General features: G+C 38.1%; 2 protein-coding genes across 5 annotated transcripts in view; one reads left to right on the top strand and one right to left on the bottom strand.

Annotated features, from left to right (window-relative positions):
• Nucleotides 1-21765, top strand: part of dop (microtubule-associated serine/threonine (MAST) protein kinase dop) — a 118851-nt gene extending 97086 nt beyond the window's left edge. Inside the window, exons 16-38 of the mRNA XM_076130896.1 lie at nt 1545-1615; nt 1714-1823; nt 2151-2268; nt 2570-2694; nt 3070-3172; nt 5438-5595; nt 6148-6234; nt 6465-6751; nt 7183-7334; nt 7736-7862; nt 8234-8360; nt 8657-8758; nt 8860-8931; nt 9345-9470; nt 9769-9869; nt 10268-10414; nt 12440-12559; nt 13838-14089; nt 14486-14664; nt 15231-15543; nt 15926-16082; nt 16508-16654; nt 17055-21765. Of these exons, the coding sequence (XP_075987011.1) occupies nt 1545-1615; nt 1714-1823; nt 2151-2268; nt 2570-2694; nt 3070-3172; nt 5438-5595; nt 6148-6234; nt 6465-6751; nt 7183-7334; nt 7736-7862; nt 8234-8360; nt 8657-8758; nt 8860-8931; nt 9345-9470; nt 9769-9869; nt 10268-10414; nt 12440-12559; nt 13838-14089; nt 14486-14664; nt 15231-15543; nt 15926-16082; nt 16508-16654; nt 17055-17198 (3325 nt within the window). The 3' untranslated portion in view covers nt 17199-21765. The remainder of the gene's footprint in view (nt 1-1544; nt 1616-1713; nt 1824-2150; nt 2269-2569; nt 2695-3069; nt 3173-5437; nt 5596-6147; nt 6235-6464; nt 6752-7182; nt 7335-7735; nt 7863-8233; nt 8361-8656; nt 8759-8859; nt 8932-9344; nt 9471-9768; nt 9870-10267; nt 10415-12439; nt 12560-13837; nt 14090-14485; nt 14665-15230; nt 15544-15925; nt 16083-16507; nt 16655-17054) is intronic.
• A 225-nt stretch (nt 21766-21990) lies between these two features.
• Nucleotides 21991-24832, bottom strand: part of LOC142983880 (uncharacterized) — a 43208-nt gene continuing 40366 nt past the window's right edge. For all 4 annotated transcript variants that reach the window (XM_076131056.1, XM_076131054.1, XM_076131057.1 and 1 more), the window contains exons 11-14: nt 24445-24533; nt 23949-24164; nt 23352-23603; nt 21991-22754 (exon numbers count right to left, since the gene is read on the bottom strand). In XM_076131056.1, the coding sequence (XP_075987171.1) occupies nt 22599-22754; nt 23352-23603; nt 23949-24164; nt 24445-24533 (713 nt within the window). In that variant the 3' untranslated portion in view covers nt 21991-22598. The remainder of the gene's footprint in view (nt 22755-23351; nt 23604-23948; nt 24165-24444; nt 24534-24832) is intronic.

A 24832-nucleotide genomic window follows, 5' to 3' on the forward strand; every position in this document is an offset into this window, starting at 1 on the left:
GCTGCGCGCCGGCCCGCTGCCCGCCGACATGGCGCGCCACTACTTCGCCGAGGCCGTGCTGGCCGTCGAGTACCTGCACTCCTACGGCATCGTGCACAGGGACCTCAAGCCTGACAAGTGAGTACAAGCCCGTATATATTAGTTCGTGGAGGGCGGCGACTGCGCCACGCTGCTGCGCGCCGGCCCGCTGCCCGCCGACATGGCGCGCCACTACTTCGCCGAGGCCGTGCTGGCCGTCGAGTACCTGCACTCCTACGGCATCGTGCACAGGGACCTCAAGCCTGACAAGTGAGTACAAGCCCGTATATATTAGTTCGTGGAGGGCGGCGACTGCGCCACGCTGCTGCGCGCCGGCCCGCTGCCCGCCGACATGGCGCGCCACTACTTCGCCGAGGCCGTGCTGGCCGTCGAGTACCTGCACTCCTACGGCATCGTGCACAGGGACCTCAAGCCTGACAAGTGAGTACAAGCCCGTATATATTAGTTCGTGGAGGGCGGCGACTGCGCCACGCTGCTGCGCGCCGGCCCGCTGCCCGCCGACATGGCGCGCCACTACTTCGCCGAGGCCGTGCTGGCCGTCGAGTACCTGCACTCCTACGGCATCGTGCACAGGGACCTCAAGCCTGACAAGTGAGTACAAGCCCGTATATATTAGTTCGTGGAGGGCGGCGACTGCGCCACGCTGCTGCGCGCCGGCCCGCTGCCCGCCGACATGGCGCGCCACTACTTCGCCGAGGCCGTGCTGGCCGTCGAGTACCTGCACTCCTACGGCATCGTGCACAGGGACCTCAAGCCTGACAAGTGAGTACAAGCCCGTATATATTAGTTCGTGGAGGGCGGCGACTGCGCCACGCTGCTGCGCGCCGGCCCGCTGCCCGCCGACATGGCGCGCCACTACTTCGCCGAGGCCGTGCTGGCCGTCGAGTACCTGCACTCCTACGGCATCGTGCACAGGGACCTCAAGCCTGACAAGTGAGTACAAGCCCGTATATATTAGTTCGTGGAGGGCGGCGACTGCGCCACGCTGCTGCGCGCCGGCCCGCTGCCCGCCGACATGGCGCGCCACTACTTCGCCGAGGCCGTGCTGGCCGTCGAGTACCTGCACTCCTACGGCATCGTGCACAGGGACCTCAAGCCTGACAAGTGAGTACAAGCCCGTATATATTAGTTCGTGGAGGGCGGCGACTGCGCCACGCTGCTGCGCGCCGGCCCGCTGCCCGCCGACATGGCGCGCCACTACTTCGCCGAGGCCGTGCTGGCCGTCGAGTACCTGCACTCCTACGGCATCGTGCACAGGGACCTCAAGCCTGACAAGTGAGTACAAGAACTTATCGAAATCATTACTGCCCAGAGATAAATACCTTAACCTAAGTATACAGCTAGCTGACCCCAATGTAAATCTTTCACCTCCTATTTCAGCCGCAGAGTCTTTGAAAAATAGAAGTATAGTGCTCCAGTACTATCATGCTCCATCGTTTTTTGATTGATTTGATTTTCCTTCATTGTTTAGTGTAGACTTTCAAGTTATTGTTATATTGTTACAGTTTATTGATCACCGCGACTGGTCACATCAAACTAACGGATTTCGGACTCAGCAAGATGGGATTGATGTCTTGTAAGTATACACATTATTCTACTCAACTTTGGTCCCCAATGATAGGGGCTTTTTGAAGTTTTGGACATCTCATTAATTTGCTTGGTCTTTGTTTGTAGTGGCGACAAACTTATACGAAGAATACGCCGACAGAGAAGCTCGGCAGTTCTCGGATAAGCAAGTGTGTGGCACTCCGGAATATATCGCACCTGAGGTCATATTAAGACAGGTTAGTAAATAAATAAATAAAATAAAAATGTCTTTATTGTTTAGAAGAAAATTACAAAATTTAACAAAGCCCTAATAAATAAAGCCAAATACTGTAGAAACATATTTTTAGCCCTATTTTAGTTTAACCCTATTTTAGTTTTTATTGTATAATTTGTAATGATTACTGTCAGAAAAAAATTTAAGACTTTAAGATTCTTTACGTACACGTGTACGACACGTACGTATACGCAAAAGTTATAATATATGAAATTCAAGAGAACTAACTTTAAATGATTTGTATTACTGTATTTACCAGTAATAATAAATGTTGTGTGATTGTGTTCAGGGTTACGGCAAGCCGGTGGATTGGTGGTCAATGGGTATCATTCTGTACGAGTTCCTAGTGGGATGCGTGCCGTTCTTCGGAGATACTCCTGAGGAACTGTTCGCTCATACTGTCAATGGTAAGCACCGCTGTCTATTGATACTGTATGTTAACAAAATGTTATAACCGGTGATTACTCGTTATAACTTTTTTTTTCGGCGAAAAACAACGCTGTATTTTTATCAAGTAATAACAAAACTCGATACTTGTAACTTTTGCTTCTCAGATAATTGATAGTGTTTTTTGGCATTTAAAAAGATAAAATGTTGACCAGTCATACATAGGAAACCGGGTACTTTCAGGAATACAAATTCGATAAATTGCAAATGCTTATAGTGTCTATAACACATACACATAGTAATCGGTTCCTTGTGGTGTAGACGACATCGAGTGGCCGTCGGAGGAGGACTTCCCGATCGCAGTGGAGGCGCGCGCCATCATCACGGAGCTGCTCGCCAGGAACCCGCGCGACCGCCTCGGCACTGGCGGCACCCATCAAGTCAAGGTAAACATGACTGCAATAAACTGAAAAAAAAATCATAAACATACATGGGTTTTTCCTACTAGATATCAACATTTTTGCTTGTATTGTCATAATTTTCTGTTTTCCTAAAAAAATTTTTTGATCCATATTTTGTTTTGTTTTAAATGCAATAAATATATCAAACTAAATAATGTATAACACACTTTCGTTAAGTTGAGCTATAGCAAACGATGTAATAGATTATAGCTAATTAGAGTTACACTCAGTTCAAATTGTTGTGTCATTGTAAACTTAATTATAAGTAAACTATATTATATCTCGTGATATATTAACATACAAAAAAATATTTCCTTTATTTCATGGAGACGTTTCTTAGCCCATTTTTTTTTATAACAGGAGCACGTATACTTCTACGGTCTGGACTGGAACAACCTTCTGCGGCGCAAGGCTGAGTTCATACCGCAGTTGGAGAACGACGAGGACACCAGCTACTTCGACAGTATGTACAACGCTTACATTATAAACCAACTGACACGTTTACAGACAGATGTACAAACAAACAGACGGACAGACAGACAGATGAATGAACAAACAGGCAGACAGACAGATGAAAGAACAAACAGACAAACAGACAGACAGACAGACAGACGAACGAACGAACAAACAGACAGACAGACGAACGAACGAACGAACAAACAGACAGACAGACAGATGAAGGAACTAACAGACAGACAGACAGACATATAAACGAACAAACTTCTGTCTAGTCAGACAGACCGATTAGTTGACTGACAGCATGATTGATAAACTGCCATGACCGACCGATAGTACATATCAATTGTCACGTCAAATCGTGTATTCTAGGGTACCTAACTAACAATGTACAGAAATTGAAGAATAGAAAACTTTATCTGTTTGTTGTAAAATGTTATGATTTTCGTCTTTAATGTCAAATCTATAACCTGCACTTGGCCAACGTGGTGGACTCAAGGCCTAACCCCTCCCCCTCGTTTGGGAGGAGACCCTTGCCCTGCAGTGGGACATTAATGGGTTAAAATAGGGCAAATCTACATGTGTGAACATGCAGCGACTGTTTATTGTTGGCATTTGGCCGCGAGTGCTGCAGTCTCCTAGCGTTCATTGTTTAAATTCACAAGACTGCCATACAGTGGCGAAGGCTCCCTATAACCCGATTCCTACCGGCTTTACCTTCGAAACACTCCTAAAAATGCGTCACATAAATGTGTATTACTCTCAAAAAAAATCGTTTATTTAAATTAAATTCTATATTTATTACGACATTCATAATATTTTCAATAAAACTAATTTAAAATAAAAAAAATGATAAAACGCCTGTTGTATGCAAAAGTAATTTTACCGAAATTGCCGTCAAACAACTCGACGGCGCGCGCAGGAATCGCGTAAAGCGAAAAAGATGTCGATGACGTCACGCGGACGTACTTTTCTATGGCGCGTTTTACCGGCGAGGTAACCCGGAATTCATCGGCTTATTGGGCGACTAGTAGGTACAACAGGCGCAGCGGCGCGGGCGGCGCGGCAACTAGCGAATGTGTGAGTGAGATGCAATGATATTTAATGAGAGAGACAATGAATGCAATTGTTGTGATGACATTTATGATTTTAGATTTAGTTTTGTTTTCATTTTGCGCGCTGTTTTAGGTTATTTTGGAATATTTTGTTTATTATATTTGGATGAGTTAAATTGTGTTAAATTATCGATGAATGTTATTATTTTGTGTAAAATCGTGGTGATTGTGTGAATGTACTGGTCGTATCTTACGTGTATTTGTAAGTATTACTTTCATTGTTATTGTTTGTGTATTGCGACCATGGACAACAAGTAGGTAGAAGTAGAAGCAATAAATATTGTTAAATTAGTTATGAATCAGTTAATTAATGTTGTAGAGTGTAGACATTGTTTTCAAAATGCTCCTAGTGCCAACATGTACGTACTTATCTACCAAAATAAATAATACAGAATGCAAAGGACATGATAAGTATTTTAAACATTCCCTTATGTTATTCTCTACGATATAACTTTATAAATTTATCAATGGCTTATTGGTACCTAGCTGTAAAGTGTTTTTATTATTTCTCAGATTGTTTCTAGTAGATAGCATTTGGAGTCAATCAAAGTTGTATTTAAATACTAAGACACTTACCTATTAAACACGAAATTTGAAGTAATAGGATAGAATCATTCCTCATTAATAATTTCGGTCTTACATTAGTTCTTACCTACTATGAAAGTAGTTTGGTAGATCGGATCGCAATACAACGATTTATTCTGTTAACGTATGGTTAGTGGTCAACCTGGTGTCAAATTTGTTCAAGCCGCCATCGCGTCGGTCACCCACCTATGGAATGACCGCACCAAGAGTTGCTTAACTTTAGTTTAAGCAGTTTTAGCTCCGGCTTGCCTTTTAACAAAACTCACCCTTCGCCACTGCTGCCATATTGCAACCTGGGCGGAAGGTACAACGTTCACCGGACGGTTGCTTAATTTGACGTAGATTCGCTGATCAGACTAGCCGTAGTCGTACTGCTAAGGTCCACAGTAGCTCCCCGCGCGATTGTTTTAAATAACCGCGCTCACAGAGGCCAAAAACCTCGTCGTACAGTAAACTTACTTAAATTTCACAATTAACGCGATTTGTGGTACCGGGAAAACAATGAAAATCGTTCCGTGGCTTAGCTAGGGGTATATTTTTTGAGTTTATTACAATGAATGTTGTTCGTGCAGCCCGTTGCGACCGCTACAACCACAGCGAGGTGGACACGGATGAGGCGGCCGAGCCCCCCGAGCCGGCCGAGGAGGCGGGCGTGTTCGCCGCCTTCTCCAGCACCTCGCCGCAGTGGCGCCGCCACTACCACCACTCCTGCGTCGAGCACGACTCAAGGGTATATTATCTTATCTTATCTTAGAGGCTTCCACCACTCTTGATCCTTTGTGTCACCCCCTCCTTTGCTACTGTAAACGTAAAGAGAGCAGAGCAAAATACGACTCGCGGGTAGCACTTTACTCTAATTATAACATGAGCCGGCTACATAAGCAGGGACAACTATTAATACAAGTTGGAACTCTCATTCGTTTAAAAAACGCATTGAGTACTGCAAAACCACCTAAGAGAGTACGTAACTACCCAAAACCACTTTTTATTTTATGCGGTCATTCACTTTAAATGCATCTTCTTATTGAGAAAAATGTGGTTACGTGTTTCGTATTGTATACTCCTGCAAAGTGACGGTTGATTAAAAAATTGTAGCTCGATTCAACGGTTTTACAATATATGTAAGCAAGCCGTTCTTTCTTCTTGTTATCATAACTGAAAATTTCAATTGAACGATCATTAAACTTCCGTGATCTGCACTGTTAAACATTTGTTTAGAGGGGACTAGCATTACGCCTTGGTTTTGCGACCTTTGAGCTTGTAACATATTATCGTTTCACAGAGCACGGACAGCTGGCCGGGTACTCCAGACAGTGCTGGACCTCCGACTACACCCACAGCACCATTACACCATCATCCTAAGTGCCCGGTACGTTAATTACATAAGATTATTTTCGTAAATTTACCCTGTGTAGATTTCATTTAGTTATTCTTTATTTATTTTTTAATATAATTTCGGATTAGGTTTTTCCAATTAGTGAAAACACCAAATCCGTAATTATCGACTTGACTATCCAAAATCGTTATTTTCTCATGGATACTGAATTTAAGCTAACCTAATACATATACTATTGTTTATAACACATTCTGTTACCACAGATGATGGGTGGAAGCGCATCAACAGCAGAATCATCACAGACGGACAGCGACGACGTGTCCCCGGCAGCCCGACGACGCGCGGCCCTCCGTCCCGCACACGTGTCCCACGCGTCCCACGCCTCCCACACGTCCCACGCGTCCCAAGCGCCGCACGCGCCACACGTGGCTCACCACGCGCCACACGCAACTCACACGATCTCACATCATCACTCGCTACATGCGCATCCGTTGCCGCATGCGATACTGCATCCGCATCCTACTACCAGTCTGACTATTGTGCCGAGAATGTGAGTATACAACACTGTATATAAGACTTTCTTATTATGAAAGATTTTTTTAAAGTCCCGTTGTTATAACTGCATCTCAAAAAAGAGACTTTGTTTTCGGACTTCCCTTTAACAAATGTTCCCATTAACGATGTTCCCATTAACTAATTGTTAATGGTAAAGTTTTTGGTAGGTATGTTGTTGGTAAAGTTTTTCTTTATACTAAAAAAAGATCACTTATTTTAGTTATAATGCTGCTAAAATTGCAGTGCGTCCTCAAATACAACAAACGAGTTAAAGATGTAGTAACAAAGCCTTTCATAATCCTAATTTAATGTTAAGTACATAGGATTTTATAGAATCACATAACCAGCCTTTTATAATCCTATCATAATGTTAAGAACATAGGATTTTATAGAATCACATAACCTAGCAATTATTTTGTTCCCTAGTTCGGACATGTCAAAGAAGGACGAGAAGAGCACAAGCCTGGACAAGCCGGATAAGCCAGAGCGGCCGGAGAAGACGCGCCCCACTGCCATCGTCGCCAAGTCCATGAGGCGATCCGCCAGCACTTCGGGACTCTCGCTCGTTATTCATCCAGGTAAAATTTACTACTATGAATATTTAATAGTGTAAGATGATAAAAAGTATTAGGTATTATATCATAGTTTCGAATAACTTATGACAATATTTAGGCGTGAGTCAAATAAAACACAGTTTATTTGTATAGAATCTTGCGTACACGTGCGCGCACGTGCGTGTACGTTTACACACTTTAGCCATGTGTGATTTGCAAAATTTGCGTCAGTTAACTTTTACTGAGAGGTTCAATCACAATAATTATGCCTAACATTTGCTTTTAAGATTAAACAAGGATTAAAAAATATATTTTAACCTTTTTCAATAAACAAATTTCATACATTCCACGTCACAATAGCAGGCTGGTAGAATATGTCTAAACTATCAATATTTTTGTATAAATAACTATGTATGTATGTACAGCAGACGACAGTACATGGAGCGTGGGCGCGGGCTCTCCTTGCGCCGGCAACACATCATCAACGAACTCGTCGCGAGATTCTTCACCCTGCAGAGATCCACCGTCACCGTTTGCGCTGCCTAATCATTCGTGAGTTTATTAAACTACTTACATTATTTGATAACATAGAAAATTACATCCTCCTACATATACTTGTAAAGCCGCGAAGTGATTATCTTACTTTTAAAGTTGCTAATTGTGAATATTGTTAACGAAATAACAAGAATTTTACCTAGACCCTGGAACCGAATACGTATTTGTTACGTGCACGTATTACTTAACGTACGTAAGTTTTGTTAGGAAACAATCCTCGCTCATACTACTTCTAGGTCTTCTTCGGCAACCTATAACTTTTCGAACACCTTATAATTTTAAAATTAATCCATCTAAAATTAAATAACAGAAATATAATCTACTTTTCTTTTTACTGTAATAAGTACTAATGTGTTAAATAATTTCAGACTGATCCAATCATCAAAACCACCGATCGTAGTACGTCGTGGGCCACGCGGTTTCGGCTTTACGATACACACAGTGCGAGTGTACTACGGCGACACGGATTACTATACCATGCATCATCTTGTATCGGTAAGCTTAAACTTTTAGTGCAGAACCATATTTACTTGTTAATGATGAACGATAGTGATTTATCAGAGATATAGAACCCTCGCGATTTAGCTCGCCTGTAATAAGAGTAATATAAAACAAAGAAGAACGATTTTTGCCAGGTATTGGGTCTTTAATTATGTCCAAGCGGAATCCTATATAGACTTTCGAGCTCATAATTTTAAAGAAATAAGTATCTATTTATATAACAGATAGTTGATAAGGCTAAAACTCTGAATAAAATATATTTTGCATTTAAAAATGATTTATGTTACTAGGCGGTGAATGAACAAGGAGCGGCGTGGGCAGCCGGTCTCCGCGCGGGTGATCTCATCACACAACTCAACGGTGAATCCGTGCAGGGACTGTTGCATACACAGGTAAACTACAAATACTTTAAACTTTCAATTTACCTCATAAATCGTGTTAAATAATAATATTATAGTTTGTTATTGTAACTATATTGAATATAATGTTCTAGGTTCTCCGATTGTTGTTAGCTGCGCCTCATGCTACTCTCCGAGCTACACCGCTAGATCAAACGACTATACAGGTAACGTATGCGTAATGAATAACACCGTTTGTAAAGCTACTTTCTGATACAATACATCTAAGAAACGGTGATGACATTGGATATGTACGACTAAATATATAGACATTGGATTCTTTTTAACTTTTTTTTATTTAACATAATACTAGAATGAATGCTAACACGCATTTAACATTAGAATATCATACGTTTAGCCTCAGGTTACGCTGACCGTAGTCAGTCAGCCTGCGACCAGCCAGACATAAAGTTTGTGTTGTCTGACATTGAGATATTTTTAAATGAACATCTATCTTAGCTCGACCTCAATTACATTGTTTGATAATGCCTGTTGTACAATAATCGTAGTACATTTTGTAAGAGCATCATATTTATATTGAACCAAACAAAATAATTAACCATTATCTTGTGTCATGTAGGCGGGTGGTCGCCGACGCGCCTGGTGTGGTCGCCGAGCCACAGCTCCGCCCCGGCCCCGACCGCGGCGACGATGCTCGCTATTCCGAAGGATCTCTACTAAGAGAGCGTCGCAGGAGATGCACCAGGTATGAATAAAGATTCATTTGTTGATTTTAATTGTCTTTAATAAACTTAGTTTAATTTAAGGATATATTGCTTTTATTCAGTAGTTTGTTAAGGAATCTAATTAGTCCTTCCCGCCTGAGATACAGGTTTACCTAGTTCAGGCACCCACAACCATTGTCATTAAGTGGTTTTTAGACGTAACGTAATTTATATCGTATGAAATTAAGTTATTTGAATAAATGATTATGATTCAGACCATAAGCTGTTCTTCCTTTTTTAACGTGTTTAACATTGTTCATTATTTTGTTATATTTATAGATGGTATCATCGGGTGAATGTGCGTCATCTCCTTCCCCCGCTCCAGCATCCCCGGCCGCTGACAGCCCGCTACATAACACCACTACTACACACTATCAACGGTAAGATTTTTATAATTGTCGTTCAATCATCTTTTTATTCCGGAATAAGTGGGTTTTTACAAAATACATTCAATGGTTCAAATAACAATTTAATTAAATAAGTGTCAATAGCAATTTGTGTTTATTGGTTATACTGATGTTTTATAAATTTTATCTTTGACTACCATTTAGGTACACTAAATTGTTAACTATTCAGCTATATAAAGATGTATTGTTAAACCACCAAACATAGTGTATAGGAGCTTCTACGCGGCGCACCCTGGAAACAGCTAAGTTCTGTATCGCAGAACCTATGCTGACTAGTCCTCTCACGGCAATGGTACTCTCAAACACTAGGGAAAACATCCTCCAGAATTAAATGACTCGTATTAGACTAAACATACTGTGATGTTGTCCAGCCCGTCGTCGCTGCACGGGCTGAAGCACAAGCTGGTGGGGTCGGGCGCGGCGGAGGTGCGGCGCGGCTCGCTGCAGCACATGCCGCTGTCGCCGCTGGCGCGCACGCCCTCGCCCTCGCCGCAGCCGCAGCCCGCCTCGCCCACCAGGTACACCACTAACTATATATTAACAATAATAGCTGAAGTTAATACCATCTACACTGTATTAAAGAACCTTTCGACATTAGAGCTGCAACAAACGTGATCAAATATTACCTACACTGAGCATTTAGATCGTATGTTACGCCGGTTCCACACGTTTACCCCAATATAGACCCCAACGCTATTCGTCCAACGTGTGGATCTAGAAAATTACATTGGTCCCAACGTTGGGACGAACGTTGGTAGATGATCGGCTCGTGTCGGTTTCATCAAAGGAATCTGCACCAATGCTCGCGATCTGACGGGACAGAACTAGTTTATTAGCCAACGCGTGTACGCCTTACCGAGTTTGCAGTCCAACGTTGGTACGAGCGTTGGGACCAACATGTTGAGCCGGCCTTAGGAACAACATACAACAATACAGCGTTTGTAATTTTAAATAATATATTCGCTGCAAGATGTAACGCGTTGCAATATACACATGACACAATGTGTCAAATCAAAAAGAATTGTATTACTTCACATTGCGTAAGGTCTTTCTAATCTCTTGGACGTTACATGTTTAGCTAGATACTACCGAATATTTCCTTTAAATAAAAACAGAAAGACCAAGCAAAATATATTTACAAAACTTTCAATATCAATTTTGATATTTTCAGCGTTATTATAGTCTTCGATCTCGTTCATATTGAGTAACAATACATATTCTAATAGTGCAATTATCATGCATCTTGCAAATCATAAAATAAACCAAAATACATTATTAAAAATAAACATATAGATTAAGAATCATACTTGACATTCATAGAAACATGTGAAAGTTTCATGGGAATCATTTTCAGTTCCATGTTTTCATGGGGATCTATAATGTATTGTCCTATTTATACTTGTCGCTTACATAATGAAAAGTTTATTAAAGTTTTACATAGATGGCGTTATAGTGAAATAGAAGTTTTTATTGACGATTTCATTCGAGTTTATATTAAGGGGTTTATTTACAATGCTAATTACGTTTAAAAAATTAAAAGATTTTCATTTTCATTAAAAATTCAACCGACAGTCGGTCAGTATGGTGGACTTAAGGTCTAACCCCTCCCTTACTCCGAAAGGAGATCTTTACCCAGCAGTGGGTAGCTTGGGTTAAAATTTTTAAACCTAATTTTTGTTTTTCAAGACGTAGAATGGGTGTCTGGACAATTTTATGGACATTTTAAACTTGTATTACACTAGCGCCATCTCGTGGAAACATACAACATATACAATACATACATATATATTATATGTCATTTCAATTGTGTTATGTTATTCATAAGCATGTGTGACTAAATCAATGATGCATTACATTTTATATGAAGCGTTAAAGTTTATAAGTTTATTAAACTTTAACGTTTCATCTCTCTGTCTGTTACATTGTGTTTATAGACGATGTTAGTTTCTGAAATATTGAGAATGAAGTACCCTATGTATTTGTTATAATTCTTTAGTAAAGTTTATTTTATTACATTCCAAATTGCTATACCGTAATTGGTAAAATACGTATACGTATTTTTTTAAATCGAAACTTTGAAGTAAATAATGTACGTTTACAAAATGTAAGCCTAAATGAGATGCAAAAAGATGAGTTCTCAATTTACTCTAAACCCAATTTTCTTCTTAAACCACTACTTTGAGAAATCTGAGTTCTCATTTAAGTGTAGTGTACACCCAATTTTTTTCTTTGACCAGTTGCTTAAAAAATCTGAATAATTCGTTTCCCATTGTATCTAAATGAAAAAGAACTATAAAGAATATCGAGAACTTATATTTTTTTTGTTCTTATATTACAAATTAAAATACATCACTTTTGTCCAATAGCCGGATAGTGAAATTAATAACAAACGCGAAACAATCTCGCACAAACAACACCTACATACAGGTCAAAATGACAACCTCTTTTTTTAAGTCGGTTAATAAGAAAAGTCAAGTAAAACTAACATCGTGCTATAAGCCCTCATGTCCCACTCACTCACTCGTATCATATGGGCACGGCAGTCGTTGCGAGGCGCGCAGCCCGTCCCCGCTGGCGGCGCGGGACTGCGGGGCGCCGCGCCGCGCCTGGCCGCGCCGCGACCCCGCCTCGCCGCTACTGCGACGGGCGCTGTCGCCCGACAGGTATGAATAGCAATATGTGCTTGATGGATACTGTGGGATTTGTTACAAATATCCACTGGATACAGTAAGAAATCTAGTGTTCCAAATATTTTCTAGATAGGGATCAATTGAACAACAAATTAGACCATATATTTTGATAAAGATATATTGTATTATTCAGTTATTAGGTTACATTAGTTGTTGTTGCGCCTATAGCCATTTGTAAATATATTTGCAGAATCGGTGATAGAATATTAAATAGATAATTTATATAAATACAATACATTTATATATTACAGTTGTATTTGTTAAGTATTACTTCGTATATGACAGTGCTTGTCGATTTATATTCACGTACACGAGTGTATACTTATTCGTAAAATATCGTTCGTACGTATCGCTTTACACACAGTAGCGATAAGAAGCTATATGCCAAAATTATATTCACTTCAAAAGTTCTTTGGTGGTAATTTAAGATTAAGTCTTAAACTAACTGAATTTGGTATATATTTGTAACAAGTAACACATAGAGTGCTTGCTGTGGTGATTTTGTTCCTGGTATTTTAGTCAGTGGTGAGTAGTAGTAGTTAGACAAAACTAACATAATATTATTGCATGCAGGTTTAACTCGATTTTTCTGTTGTTTATATTCCATACAATAAGCTGTAGAATGTATAGATATTGCTTTAAAAAAGATGCAGATACGAAATCGAGTTATATTTTTGATATTTCATATTGGAAAATGGTTTTTATGTTTTGAACTATGAAATTGGATGTGCTTTTTGTGTGTGCTTTAAATCATTATTCATGATGCATGCTCTATTCATTTCATTTACATTATACTACTTCACACTCATATCGATGTTGTTGTATGAAAAATATTAGTTGTTTTTTGGTTGAATTATTGATAGTCGGTGTTTATAGTGTACAGAATAATGTTTTTGAATTTTATTATGTATATAAATAGTAAATAGTAATCGGTTTATGTAGACTTTATTATTTTATATTGTTTTAAGATGGTAAATAGCTTGTAAATTAGCAGTCTACGATATGCTTTATGCGTTTTAAATATCGATGTACAGATATTAAAAGTCAAAGTCAAATATTCTTACTTTTGTGTCAATTTGAATTTAATTTTGTTTATTTTTTAAGTAGGTACCTATGTTATGGTTATTGCTTAAAAGCGCTAGTAAGATGTATTTAATTGCGCTATGTATGAATAAGCTTATTTTTTTAAAACTATACGCCATATTTTTAAACTTTAGTATATTCTAACTTGTATTATAATTGTTTGTGTAGACTGCACCCTCGCTCGGCCGAGTCCAAGTGCTCGATCTCGCCGCTGTGCTGCGCGGGGGTGGGCGGCGCGGGCGGGTCCGCGGTGGCGGGCGGCGCGGCGCGGCGCGGCGTGGTGTGGCGCGCGGCGGCGCCGGCCCCGCCCACGCCCACGCCGCCGCCCGCCGACAAGCAGGACGAGCCGCCCGCGCCGCTGCCCAGGATCGCCGAGGAGAAGGACTCGCCCACGCACCATGCCAGGAACTTGCCCAATAGGTAACGACGTACTAAAAACCGTACTTGCGATTTTGGTATTTCTAGCAATCAACCGTTGTTGTGTCATCCACACACTCTCTCTCTCACTCGCGCCTCAACTGTTTGTTCCCGAATAAACACGGTGGAGCTATTCACACGTTAGAATACAATCCCGCTCCTTAAGTGTCTCTTAAGCTTTAGTACAAAGGAACTACTTATGCTGAAATATAAAATAAATGGGCTTAGTTTACATTACAATTATCTTTTATTATGTATTCTAAAACAATTCCAACCCTTATCTTATGTAGCATTGCATAAAATGTTATCGTAATTAGCTGAAATCAATCTACAAAACATAGTTCAATGTAAATAAATTTAAACAAATAAATATCTCTCTAACATTCGTTTTACCCCCAGGACCCCCGCGAAACAGTCAACCCCGAGCATGTTCACGTCGTCGCCGAAGCCGTCCCTGGACAAGTCCACGCTGGACACGTCGACGTCGTTCGCCTCGCTGTCTCTCTCCGACGAGTCCTTCATCGCCGATACGTCTGCTGATCTCTCCAACTTGGACACCTCCAGGGATATTTATGGAGGTGAGTATTGATTTACGATTAAATATAAAAATTGTCTTTTAAATTTAAAAAAAAATAAAGCAAAAGGAAAAGACTACTCCCGCAAAAAGAATTGTGGATCGCACAAATAATCGTCGCGTGTGGGAATCGAACCCATGACCTCCCGACGCGATGGTAGCGGCGCGGCGTGGCGACCTAAACCACTGCACCAGAGAGGCAGTCATATTTGACTGCTTCCGAAAAATCGAGTAATGTTTCCGAATAGTAATTTTTTTTTTTATATAAAACAGTTAAATACGTGTACGCACGAAGAGTCTACGAACACTTAATAACGTTTGCCGGAAACTAATGTTTGACCAATAATTAGTATAGATTGATGATTTATGTATCCTATTATGTACTGATTCTTGGTGTATGCTTTGTTGTTTGTCCTAAACGAATAAATAAATTTGCACTCAACTATTTTTCTAAAACAAGTTTCCACTGTACCAATAATACTATGAATTAAAGTCTAACAAGTGTGTCGCCAGTGGTCTGCAATATAACTTGTTATTAATATAACTAACAATTTTTATCACATTTTTCAGCGGACGACAGTCGAACAAGCACAGAACCGAGCATCACAATAGAAGAGAAGCTAAACCCACCGAAAGCGGTACAGCACATCCAACACACACAGCACATTCGTAACCAACCTGTCACAACCCAGGAGGTTACGGAAAACCAGCCGAAAACCAGGAAGAAGTCAGACTCGAGCCTGAAGGACGAAGACTTGAAGGCCAAGGAGAAGGGTAAAGGGAAGGAGAAGCCGGAGCTGAAGAAGCAAGAGTCTTCTGTGAAGATTGAAGAGAAAGAAGTTGTGAAAGAAGATAAGAGTAAAATTGAGAAGGTTATGGAGAGGTGAGACTTCTTTTCATACTTATTATATCAATTTGTAACTTTTGTTCATGCTATAGTATCTACCGTTTAATTAAATCTGACATTAGAACGATGTATTAGGCTATTACCTGCGTTGAATCATTTTGAATAGGTAAATTACGCAAAAAAAATTTATAATTCGAATATTTTCAACCTCACGCTATAGTGCCCGTTCTAGTTTTTAATACATACAATAATCATCCCACTGCTGGGCAAGGATATCCTCCCGAATGAGCGAGAGATTAGCCCTTAAGTCCACCACGCTTAGTGCGGGTTGAGGACTTAACATGTCCTCAAGCAATGCGTTAAACAATGAGGAACACTAACCCTTGGAAAAATTATTCAATTTTATCTTTTTACAAAGGACGGGCTCCGTGAAAAAGGTGGAGAAGCAAGATAAAGCAGAGAAGAAGTTGGAGAAGGAGAAAGAGAAGAAACAAGAGAAGGCAGAAGCAAAGAGAAGCGAGTCCATCAAGAAGATTGAAGGATTGAAGAAACAGGATTCTGTGGACACTATAAAGGTAAGAATATATTAAGAACTAGCTAACCCATGCGGCTACGTTCGCTTAGAAATTACATTCATTTTCAGCCGTGTATAATGTAAAAAAAGTTGTAGATTATGTTTTCGTAGGCTTTTAACTGTCTACATACTAAATATTGTTACAATCGCTTTGGCGCAAAAGCCGTAGAAGCTTTTCTGACAAAATTTAACAATTATTCATTATTTTATCACAAAGGGTTTCAAAATATATTTACGTAACATCTAAAGCCCTGTAACCTAATAAGGGAATTAAAATAAACCTTTAAATTAATCTCCAGTTTAAGTTAGTACCGCACTTGGCCAGCGCGGTGGACTTAATGCCCAACCCCTCCCTCATTATGGGAGGAGACTCTACTATAAAACGATATATGTAATATAAATTTAACGAATCTGTTGTGATTCCAGTCGCCAGAGCCGCTGGAGTCGGAGGGTCGCAGCAAGAACAGCATGGTGTCGAAGCTGCTGGGCGTGATGGGGCGCAAGGGCACGCGCGACCGCGACGACGACGACCACCGGAACAACAAGAAGACTGACAAACACGCCAAGAAAAAGGTACAACATAAATTAAACTGTTTGATTCTAGGTTCCATACCGTTGTAGGCATTCGTAGCACGTCTGATTTTGATAAGCACATAATCATACATTAAAAAAAGTACAGCCAGGGAAAGCATTTGTCAAGTAGTCTGTTTCAAAATAGAAAGATAGAAATGAAATAAAAAAACAATTTCAAGGTTAAGGTTCATAAAGATAATTTTACATTAGCATTATTTTACGGATCTGCGGCACTTCATATAATTTGAATGCTATTAATGCGTTATATTAACATAATCGAGTTTGGTATATAAGAATAACGGAATACGAGCCAATATTCAACGATGTCAGTAAAAAATCCTATAAATAGATGTCATAAATCTGCATTATATAATTTTATCGCCTCTTTGCTAACTTTCAGAGCGGCAATCAACCCCCGCAGCCGCAACCACCGCAAAAACCTGAACCCCCACAAGAGAAACCCACAGAAAAAGACAGCTCAGACGACAAGAGAGGCAAAAAGGGGCGGGGCCGGGCCTCTAGCTCCTCCTCCGGCGAGAAATAAGACTTACGTCACTCTCACATGTGCGAGCGAGACAACAACACTAACGAACGTTCAACTATTAGTGTGAGTGTCATTTTACACAATAAGTTAAGCAAACATTGCGAGGACGCGAAATAGATGGGCAAGCGAGCTTTGCTTAATTACTTAAATCTGCGTGGGGGTGAGCAGTGTTCAATTATGTCGCGTGATAGGCTTCAAATAGTGAGATGATAGGTTAAAGATTTTTTGATTATGAATAAACTGTGTTTTAATAGGATTGTATGTGTTTAAGCCGGTATTAGTATAAAATATGATGTTTCTGCGACTTCTTGTATATATTTCTAGAACATTTTTCAATATAAGGTAGGTAGGAATTCAAAATATAACATTTTTCATACAATTCAAAACATTTTTACACAGGTTTGCAGATTTTTGTTACAAAAACGACCAATTTTGTACGGACTCATGTTAATAAAACAATAGATTCTGCCTACCTTGTTAGATTAGTGTGATGATATCAAAATTATTAATTTATTAGAACATAGACTGGTCGCAGATTCATTATCTTACAATTATGAATTAATAATAATATTTTAGTACAATTTTGGAACAATACGCTTATTTTATCTTTGGAGGCTAGTTTTCGATCAAAGGCTTATTTAAAAACGAAATTTAAAGACTAATACTTCGTTTAATCTGTTTATTCATTACTATTGTTAAAGCCTGATAAAAATATTAGATTTTTAGAAATAAAAGTATTATATTGAATTTTGAACTACATATTTTGCAACGTAGATATTATACTAGGGGCCTGGCCCGACTTCGTCTGGGTATAGTACAAACATATCCTATTGATTCCATTCCTATGGGAATTTTGATCCCATCGATCCTATACAAACCTTGTCCAGACAGTTACAAATATAAAAAAATATCCATTTTAGTTTAATTGTTCAAAATTTATTTGCGTACATACATTTTGGTGATAAATTTTTATTTATATAGTTAAAATTATTAAGTTTAAAATCTGTATTATTAATTATTAATAATTCATAATTGTCTAAAACCGGCGTTCGGTGTCGTGATTGAAACATAAAAATTATAAAAAAAAATATTGTAAAAAAAAACATGTTGTAAGCTTTGTTTAGACTGCTCATAGTTTTAGTCATTTGGCATTAGATGAGTGCTGCCGACACTTTTAATTTAATACCTTGAAGATTGGGAAATTATCATGTGGGTGAAAAATAATGGACATAATATGAAATAAGAAAAGGAGCATGAAACTATTCTTAAAGTAATTTATTAAAACTTTTGCTTTTAAAGTAAATATCTTTGTACTAGGATGATTACAAATGTACGAACTATGTTATATCCAGAAGGATAATAGGGTTAAGACAATGTAATAAAATGTTCATAGGGCTTGTAAGTGCGAGCAAAAGGAATGACCTATGATGTAGTTCGCAAGTTTGTAATAGTCTGAGTAAAGTAATGATATTTAGAATCAATCAACATATTTTGTGGATACGTTTTAGTGGTTCACTACAAAAGTTAAATTATTTTAACTGATACTCACAAAGACAGTATGTATCTACTTTTATTTGCTTTGAAAGATGCCTTTCAAAATTGATATTTCGGTAGTGATGATTAATATTTTATTTTTTGGTTTCATGATAGTTTCACAATGTAAATCAGTATATACGGCAGCACGATACAAACGCGATTTGTTTTCAAAAATATCGCTTTTCAGTATTACAATGTTGAGGCGTTGGCAAAAATACTACAAGAAAAATAAATAATAACATAAATAATTTTATTTTATTAATTGTGATGTTATACAAACGGAGTAAGCGCCCGCGCTCCCTTCAAATTTAATTTTCTTTATAAGTCTTTTTAATATTAAATCTCATTTTTTAGTTTTAGTTTTTAGTGTTTTTTTTAGTATAGTTTTGCCCTGTTTCGACTAAAACACACATCGACAGCTTTTTTATGTATAAACGTACTTATTTTTTCGTAAAAAATAAAATAAGTATACATTTTTTTCTATTTTTAAGGGACGTAATCAGGCTTTTTTTGTATAAGGGTTGTTTTATTGGTATTATAGCGTTTCTGTCGAGCCTCTTATGCGGGGTAGCGTGATGTGTGTGTGTCCGGGCAGGGTACGTGACGTAATGTGATATATTTTTAAACAAAACATGCTTTCTTAGTGTATTTGAATGCAATATTTTTTTACTACATGTTTTTAGTTTTGTAGAGATATGATTGTTGTGGTATACATAAGTATAGGAGAGATAAAATTCTGATGACATAAATCTTTTAACCATTCATAATCATATATTTCGCGTAAATAAATTGATTTCGCAATTCATTTAATATGGAACTTCCTAAGTCTTCATATGAAATATGGATTCAAGGTATCGAAATAATAAATCAATTTTAACTAAAAATATTTCAATCAAGTTATTATATTTGTGTATACCACAACAAACAACATTGTTTTCGTGTTTTTTCATATTTGTGTCTATTAACATAGTAATTTGTTTCATTAACTATTTAGTATCAGTTACTTAACTATTAACAAATGAATTAAACACTTCTGCCCGCACCCTGACAGTGTGGGCGTGAAGGTATAATGGAACATTCCAGTAATTTAGTGTCAGTGCCATATGTTGAGCCTCCATTAATTATTATTTTGTAATAATTGCTTAAAATCGAACATACAGTCCCACTGCTGGGTAAGGGTCTCTTCCCGGAATGAGGGAAGAGAGTCCACCACACTGACCAAGTATGGGATTGGGACTATAGAGTTACATGTGAATTGAAATATTGTTAATTATGTATACGTAAAACAATGTGACTACTGAGATATAAATCGAAAAATAAACCTTATTTTGTGGGTCGTCAAGTCCAAAATTTGATGCCCGTGTGAAGTATATTTGAAGGATTTCGTAGTCAACCAGTAATTTCAGATACAGTATCCATTATAAACGTAAATAATATCTTTAAGTACATAACGATTATTTTAATAACAACGAAATACAATATTTTTTGTGAGAATCTGTTAGATTTTGAGCAAATATTACAAAATACATATAAATATCTAATAAATACGTACACTAATTGTTCATTTATTTGTAAACTAATGAAATGACGGAGGTCTCAAGCAATGTCTTCCGAATAATTGTTTATTCTTGTTCAATGATTATAAAACATTTTTGTTAAAACCACTTGCGTTAAAATGTTTAAATTTATAAAAGGATAAATTGGACTTAACCGTGGCCACATGAGCTACTGTTATGGGCACGCTATGGGCTTATGAAGAAATCTTTGCAAATATGTTGAAGTATTTCACCTATGACATTATGATCTTTGTAAAACTTATATGAGAATTAAATAAAATAAAATTGAATTTTACCAAATAAAATATTAATATCATGGGTGAATATTTTTATTATTTGTAAATCTATTTTTCTGAAATAATGCCGTCACAAGTTTTTATTTTGACCGTAATTGCGATAATTCTTTTAAATGATTGTCACTGAACATTCCGATGATAAAATTCGTTTGATCAATTATCACTTTTTTTTATAAATGGACTACTTGTCTGTTTCTTGTATGTTTGCAAGAATGAATAAGTGGTCGATTTATATTATTTTATTAATATCAGAAACTAACAACAGTCATGAAATAATCTTTGTTGTTTACACAGCGTTTATTTATGATTCTACTGAATAAATTCAATGTTCTAAAATGATTTAGCATTTTTTGAGGAATATATTTCAAAAGTACTCAACAATGTAAAATATTAATATTGTAAATGATTTCAGTATAATTATAATTGAATGCGTCAAGACTTTCTGATTCGAAGTGTCCTTTTATCAATTTTAAATACTATTGATAGTAAGGAAGACCCTTTTAAAGTTAATTTCGGCGTTAAAGACTAATTTCGTTATCGTAAAAAATATTGTTTTGTAATACTCATCGGTTAATTATTTGTAAATTTAGTCTAAATTTAGTTTTCGTGCATGGTAACACAGGGTGGAAATATGATTACCCGTAAAATGTTAATTTCACGCGCTATGAGCAACGGCAACTATTGTTTGATGGAGACCAAAAATATAAACAATGAATTTTGTGTAGATTATTTGAGCGTATGTATAAAATTGCTTTCGGGACCAGGAGTTAAAAATTATATTGTTCATAATTATTTTTAATTGTATGAAAGCAATCACTTATTCTGGAATTGAGCGTGCTCGGAATAAGCGCCTTTCAGTGCTCAGCTTGAGCAGGGGCCGCTGAGAGCATGTTCAAGTTAGGCTCGCGAGACGCAAGCGATAATTTCGCTTAAAATTCGCGTTTTAAGTAGTATTATTTCACATAATATCTTCATGTATCATGTAGTTTGCCATAAAACAAGTAAATTGTACTTCAGTAATAGTTTAAATTTAAACTTAGCGTCTAAAATGTTAAATGTGATGTAAAATAAACGAGAAATATTATCTTATAGTGATCGAGGAAATATTTTCTCTAGTGTAACGACTATGTGTATGAATTGAATGGATAATGAAATAAAGTCATGAATTAACTGTTCTTACATCTTGTTTTAATTTGTCTATACCCGTTTAAGTTATCCGTGTATTTAAAAGTATAAAAGTTGAGTTTTAGAGCACCCCTGTATCACTGGTTTTGTAAAATTGTATTTAAGACACTATATATTGTAACATAGAGGGAGAAAAAATGGGTGAGCAGAGCTGCACGAGTCTAAATAAATATAATAGCTAAATAAATAAAATTATAATAACAAAATAAAAACACAAAAATCAGTTAATAAAATGTATTAATAATAAAAATGACAATATCTCTATACACAATGTAGAGTTTACTTAAAGTAAGAATATCATTAATGGCACCTTGTTAGTTCAGCTTTTGAGTACAGACATTTATAAATATAATGTTTTTGACACGAAATTATTTCTGAAAGGCTTTCAGGGCTACAAGATGACATTTAAACACCATTTTTATAGGTTTTTATTTGAGAAATATTAACAAGTGATTAAGCCCTTGCCTTAATTATTCTTTATTAATTACAATATAATTAAATTATTGAGATTCGTTACAAATCGTTGATCAGAATCACAAGCTCTTTCTCTCTTGGTTTAAGTGAGCAGAGTTTTGTTTATATCTTCCTTAATTATCAATTATAAATATACATCGATGTTATAACCTGCCGAAATTAAAAAATGGCCTTGACCTCGAACATGACCTTTAGATTTCTAAGGTCACGACTATTAAATATCGAAAATGACAGTATGTTTTAGAAAACTCATTTTCATTTACAAATATTTTTAGTGACCTTTGACGTCAAGTTTACTCTGAAATGACGTAGATGTTTTAGACGGGCTTAAAGCTAGAGGTTAGAGGTCAGAGTTACATGATGACACAGGGCATGGCGCAGCACAGCGGCAGGCAGATCGGCACGGCGGTCTTAGTCTCGGAGCGCTTCTCCTTCATCCTGGAGCCGGACTCGTACTCGTACATGCCTCGGCCTGACGCGTATGCGCCGCCACCTTGTGACATAGCCGCCTGAAAAAAGTAAAAGAGCAACAGATCATTTAGAATTTCCCCATTTTAGAAGATAAATAGATAAATAAATTTACCCCTTACTGTCCCACTGCTGGGCAAGGGTCTCTTCCCGTAATGAGGGAAGGGTTAGGCCTTGAGTCCACCACGCTGGCCAAGTGCGGGTTGGGGACTTTGCATGCCCTCAATAAATGTATTAAACAAATTTTAGGCATACAAGGTTTCCTCACGATGTTTTCCTTCACCGTTGGAGCATGTGATAATTATTTCTAATACACACATAACTTCGAAAAGTTATTGGTGTGTTGCCTCGGGTTATTATTATGTTCGGTTTATATTAGAAGATAGGTTTGTTTAAAAATTATTAATGAATAAGTAATGAATTCCAAAAAGAGTAGCGTTGATTTGACTCTGATTCAGTAAAAAACTTAGATTGATAAATTATTAATGAGTTAACTCAATTAAATATTCAGTTTCTTTATTTGTTACATATTACTTTAGCAACAACTTCAAGTTTAATGGAACCTTTCCTTGACTAACCCTTAAAAAATACCAGTTTTGATCTCAAACGTAAAGAGCAATTTAGTGTCTAATACTCACACTAGATGAATATCCTCCTCCACCCACTACAGGGGTATCTTTCTTCGCAAACGGCGTGTGTCCTGGGGGGTAGTACACCGCAGGTCCAGCCACATTCCTGCTGCTGCCTACTGCCGGTGCGGGCTTGACCGCGGGCGCCGGCGTCCCGGGACCGTCCCGCGTGTCCCGGGTGTCCCGGGTTTGAGAGCTGTTCTGTGATTCGTGGACCTCGATGCGACGGCGGACCACGCCGTCTGGTTGTGTTGGGAAGCGCTGGGAAAAGAAGTAATGGGTGAAAATGGGTTGTAGTAGATGAAAAATGAAAAGGAAACCTGAAGACTGTACGATTTTAAAAGTATACAAGTTAACCATTGAAGTTAGTTTTAATAAGCAAATATTTTGTTAAAGGAAAATGTTTTCCTTTCTTTCTTCTACTCTAGCATATTTTGCGAGAACATCAAACATTTTTCAGTCATGTCACAGTTAGAACAATTGATCTCAAAAATCTAGATTTTAATTATGTATCATTACGTTGCGTGGCTGTAAATCAGTAGCTAAAAACCAGCCAGTATGTTCCATCCTTAATCATCAACAAAAATTAATATAAAATATACTTACAGCTTCAGGGAAGTCAGCGAGCAGATCATCTAACTTCTTGGGAGGCTGCTGAGTGCCGGGGGAGGGGGTGGTGGGGCGCGGGAAGGGTCCGGGGGAGGGGGAGGGCGCGGGGTGCAGGGAGTGGGGCGCGGGGTGGGGGGGCAGCGGGGAGGGGTAGCGCTGCGTCGTGTTGTGGGACGAGTACGACGTCTCCGAGTACTTGTATGATGATGGACCCTGGAATAAGGAAGAATTTTTAATTTCAAAATACTTATAGTCAAAAAGTATGTGATAGTTTAGTGCTTTCGCTGGATCCCAGAATGCATAAAAGCATGTCAGTCCCGTTAGATTCTCATTTTAAGACACTAGTTGTTATATCAAGTCAAAGTCGTGCAAGTAGCTTTGCTACTACTTTTCAACCTACAAACTATTGCAGCAACTTCATACCTATAATAGGGTATCTTTATGTTGAGGTTGATCTTCAGTATTTAGAAAATGTTTAGTATATATAACTCACATAAGGTGCATGTCCATTGTGCGGCTCGGCGGGGATCACTTTGGTCTCGTTGGCAGGGGACGGGTACACCATGCGCTCGCTGCTGCGGTCTGCAACACGAATAAAATAATAAATACAAGTCTGTTACATTTATGTTAAGTAAAATATAAGGGACTTTTAAAACAGCTCTCGAGGCACCAGGGACCTTGTACTTAAAAAAACTAGTTTACATGACAAATTTAGTAGGTAATATTATACTAATATAATAGTCATATTTAGTAGTTAAGCTGAACTAAACCAAAAATATTTTTACAAAAACGTAGAATGAACAGTCACAGCCGGATGATGGGTCAAACTTGTGGGTAAAGTCCTACTTATACATTGTATTCTGGTAGACGCCACGTATTCG

Source organism: Anticarsia gemmatalis, chromosome 25 (assembly GCF_050436995.1).
Source record: "Anticarsia gemmatalis isolate Benzon Research Colony breed Stoneville strain chromosome 25, ilAntGemm2 primary, whole genome shotgun sequence".
In the NCBI taxonomy this organism is placed as follows: Eukaryota; Metazoa; Arthropoda; class Insecta; order Lepidoptera; family Erebidae; genus Anticarsia; species Anticarsia gemmatalis.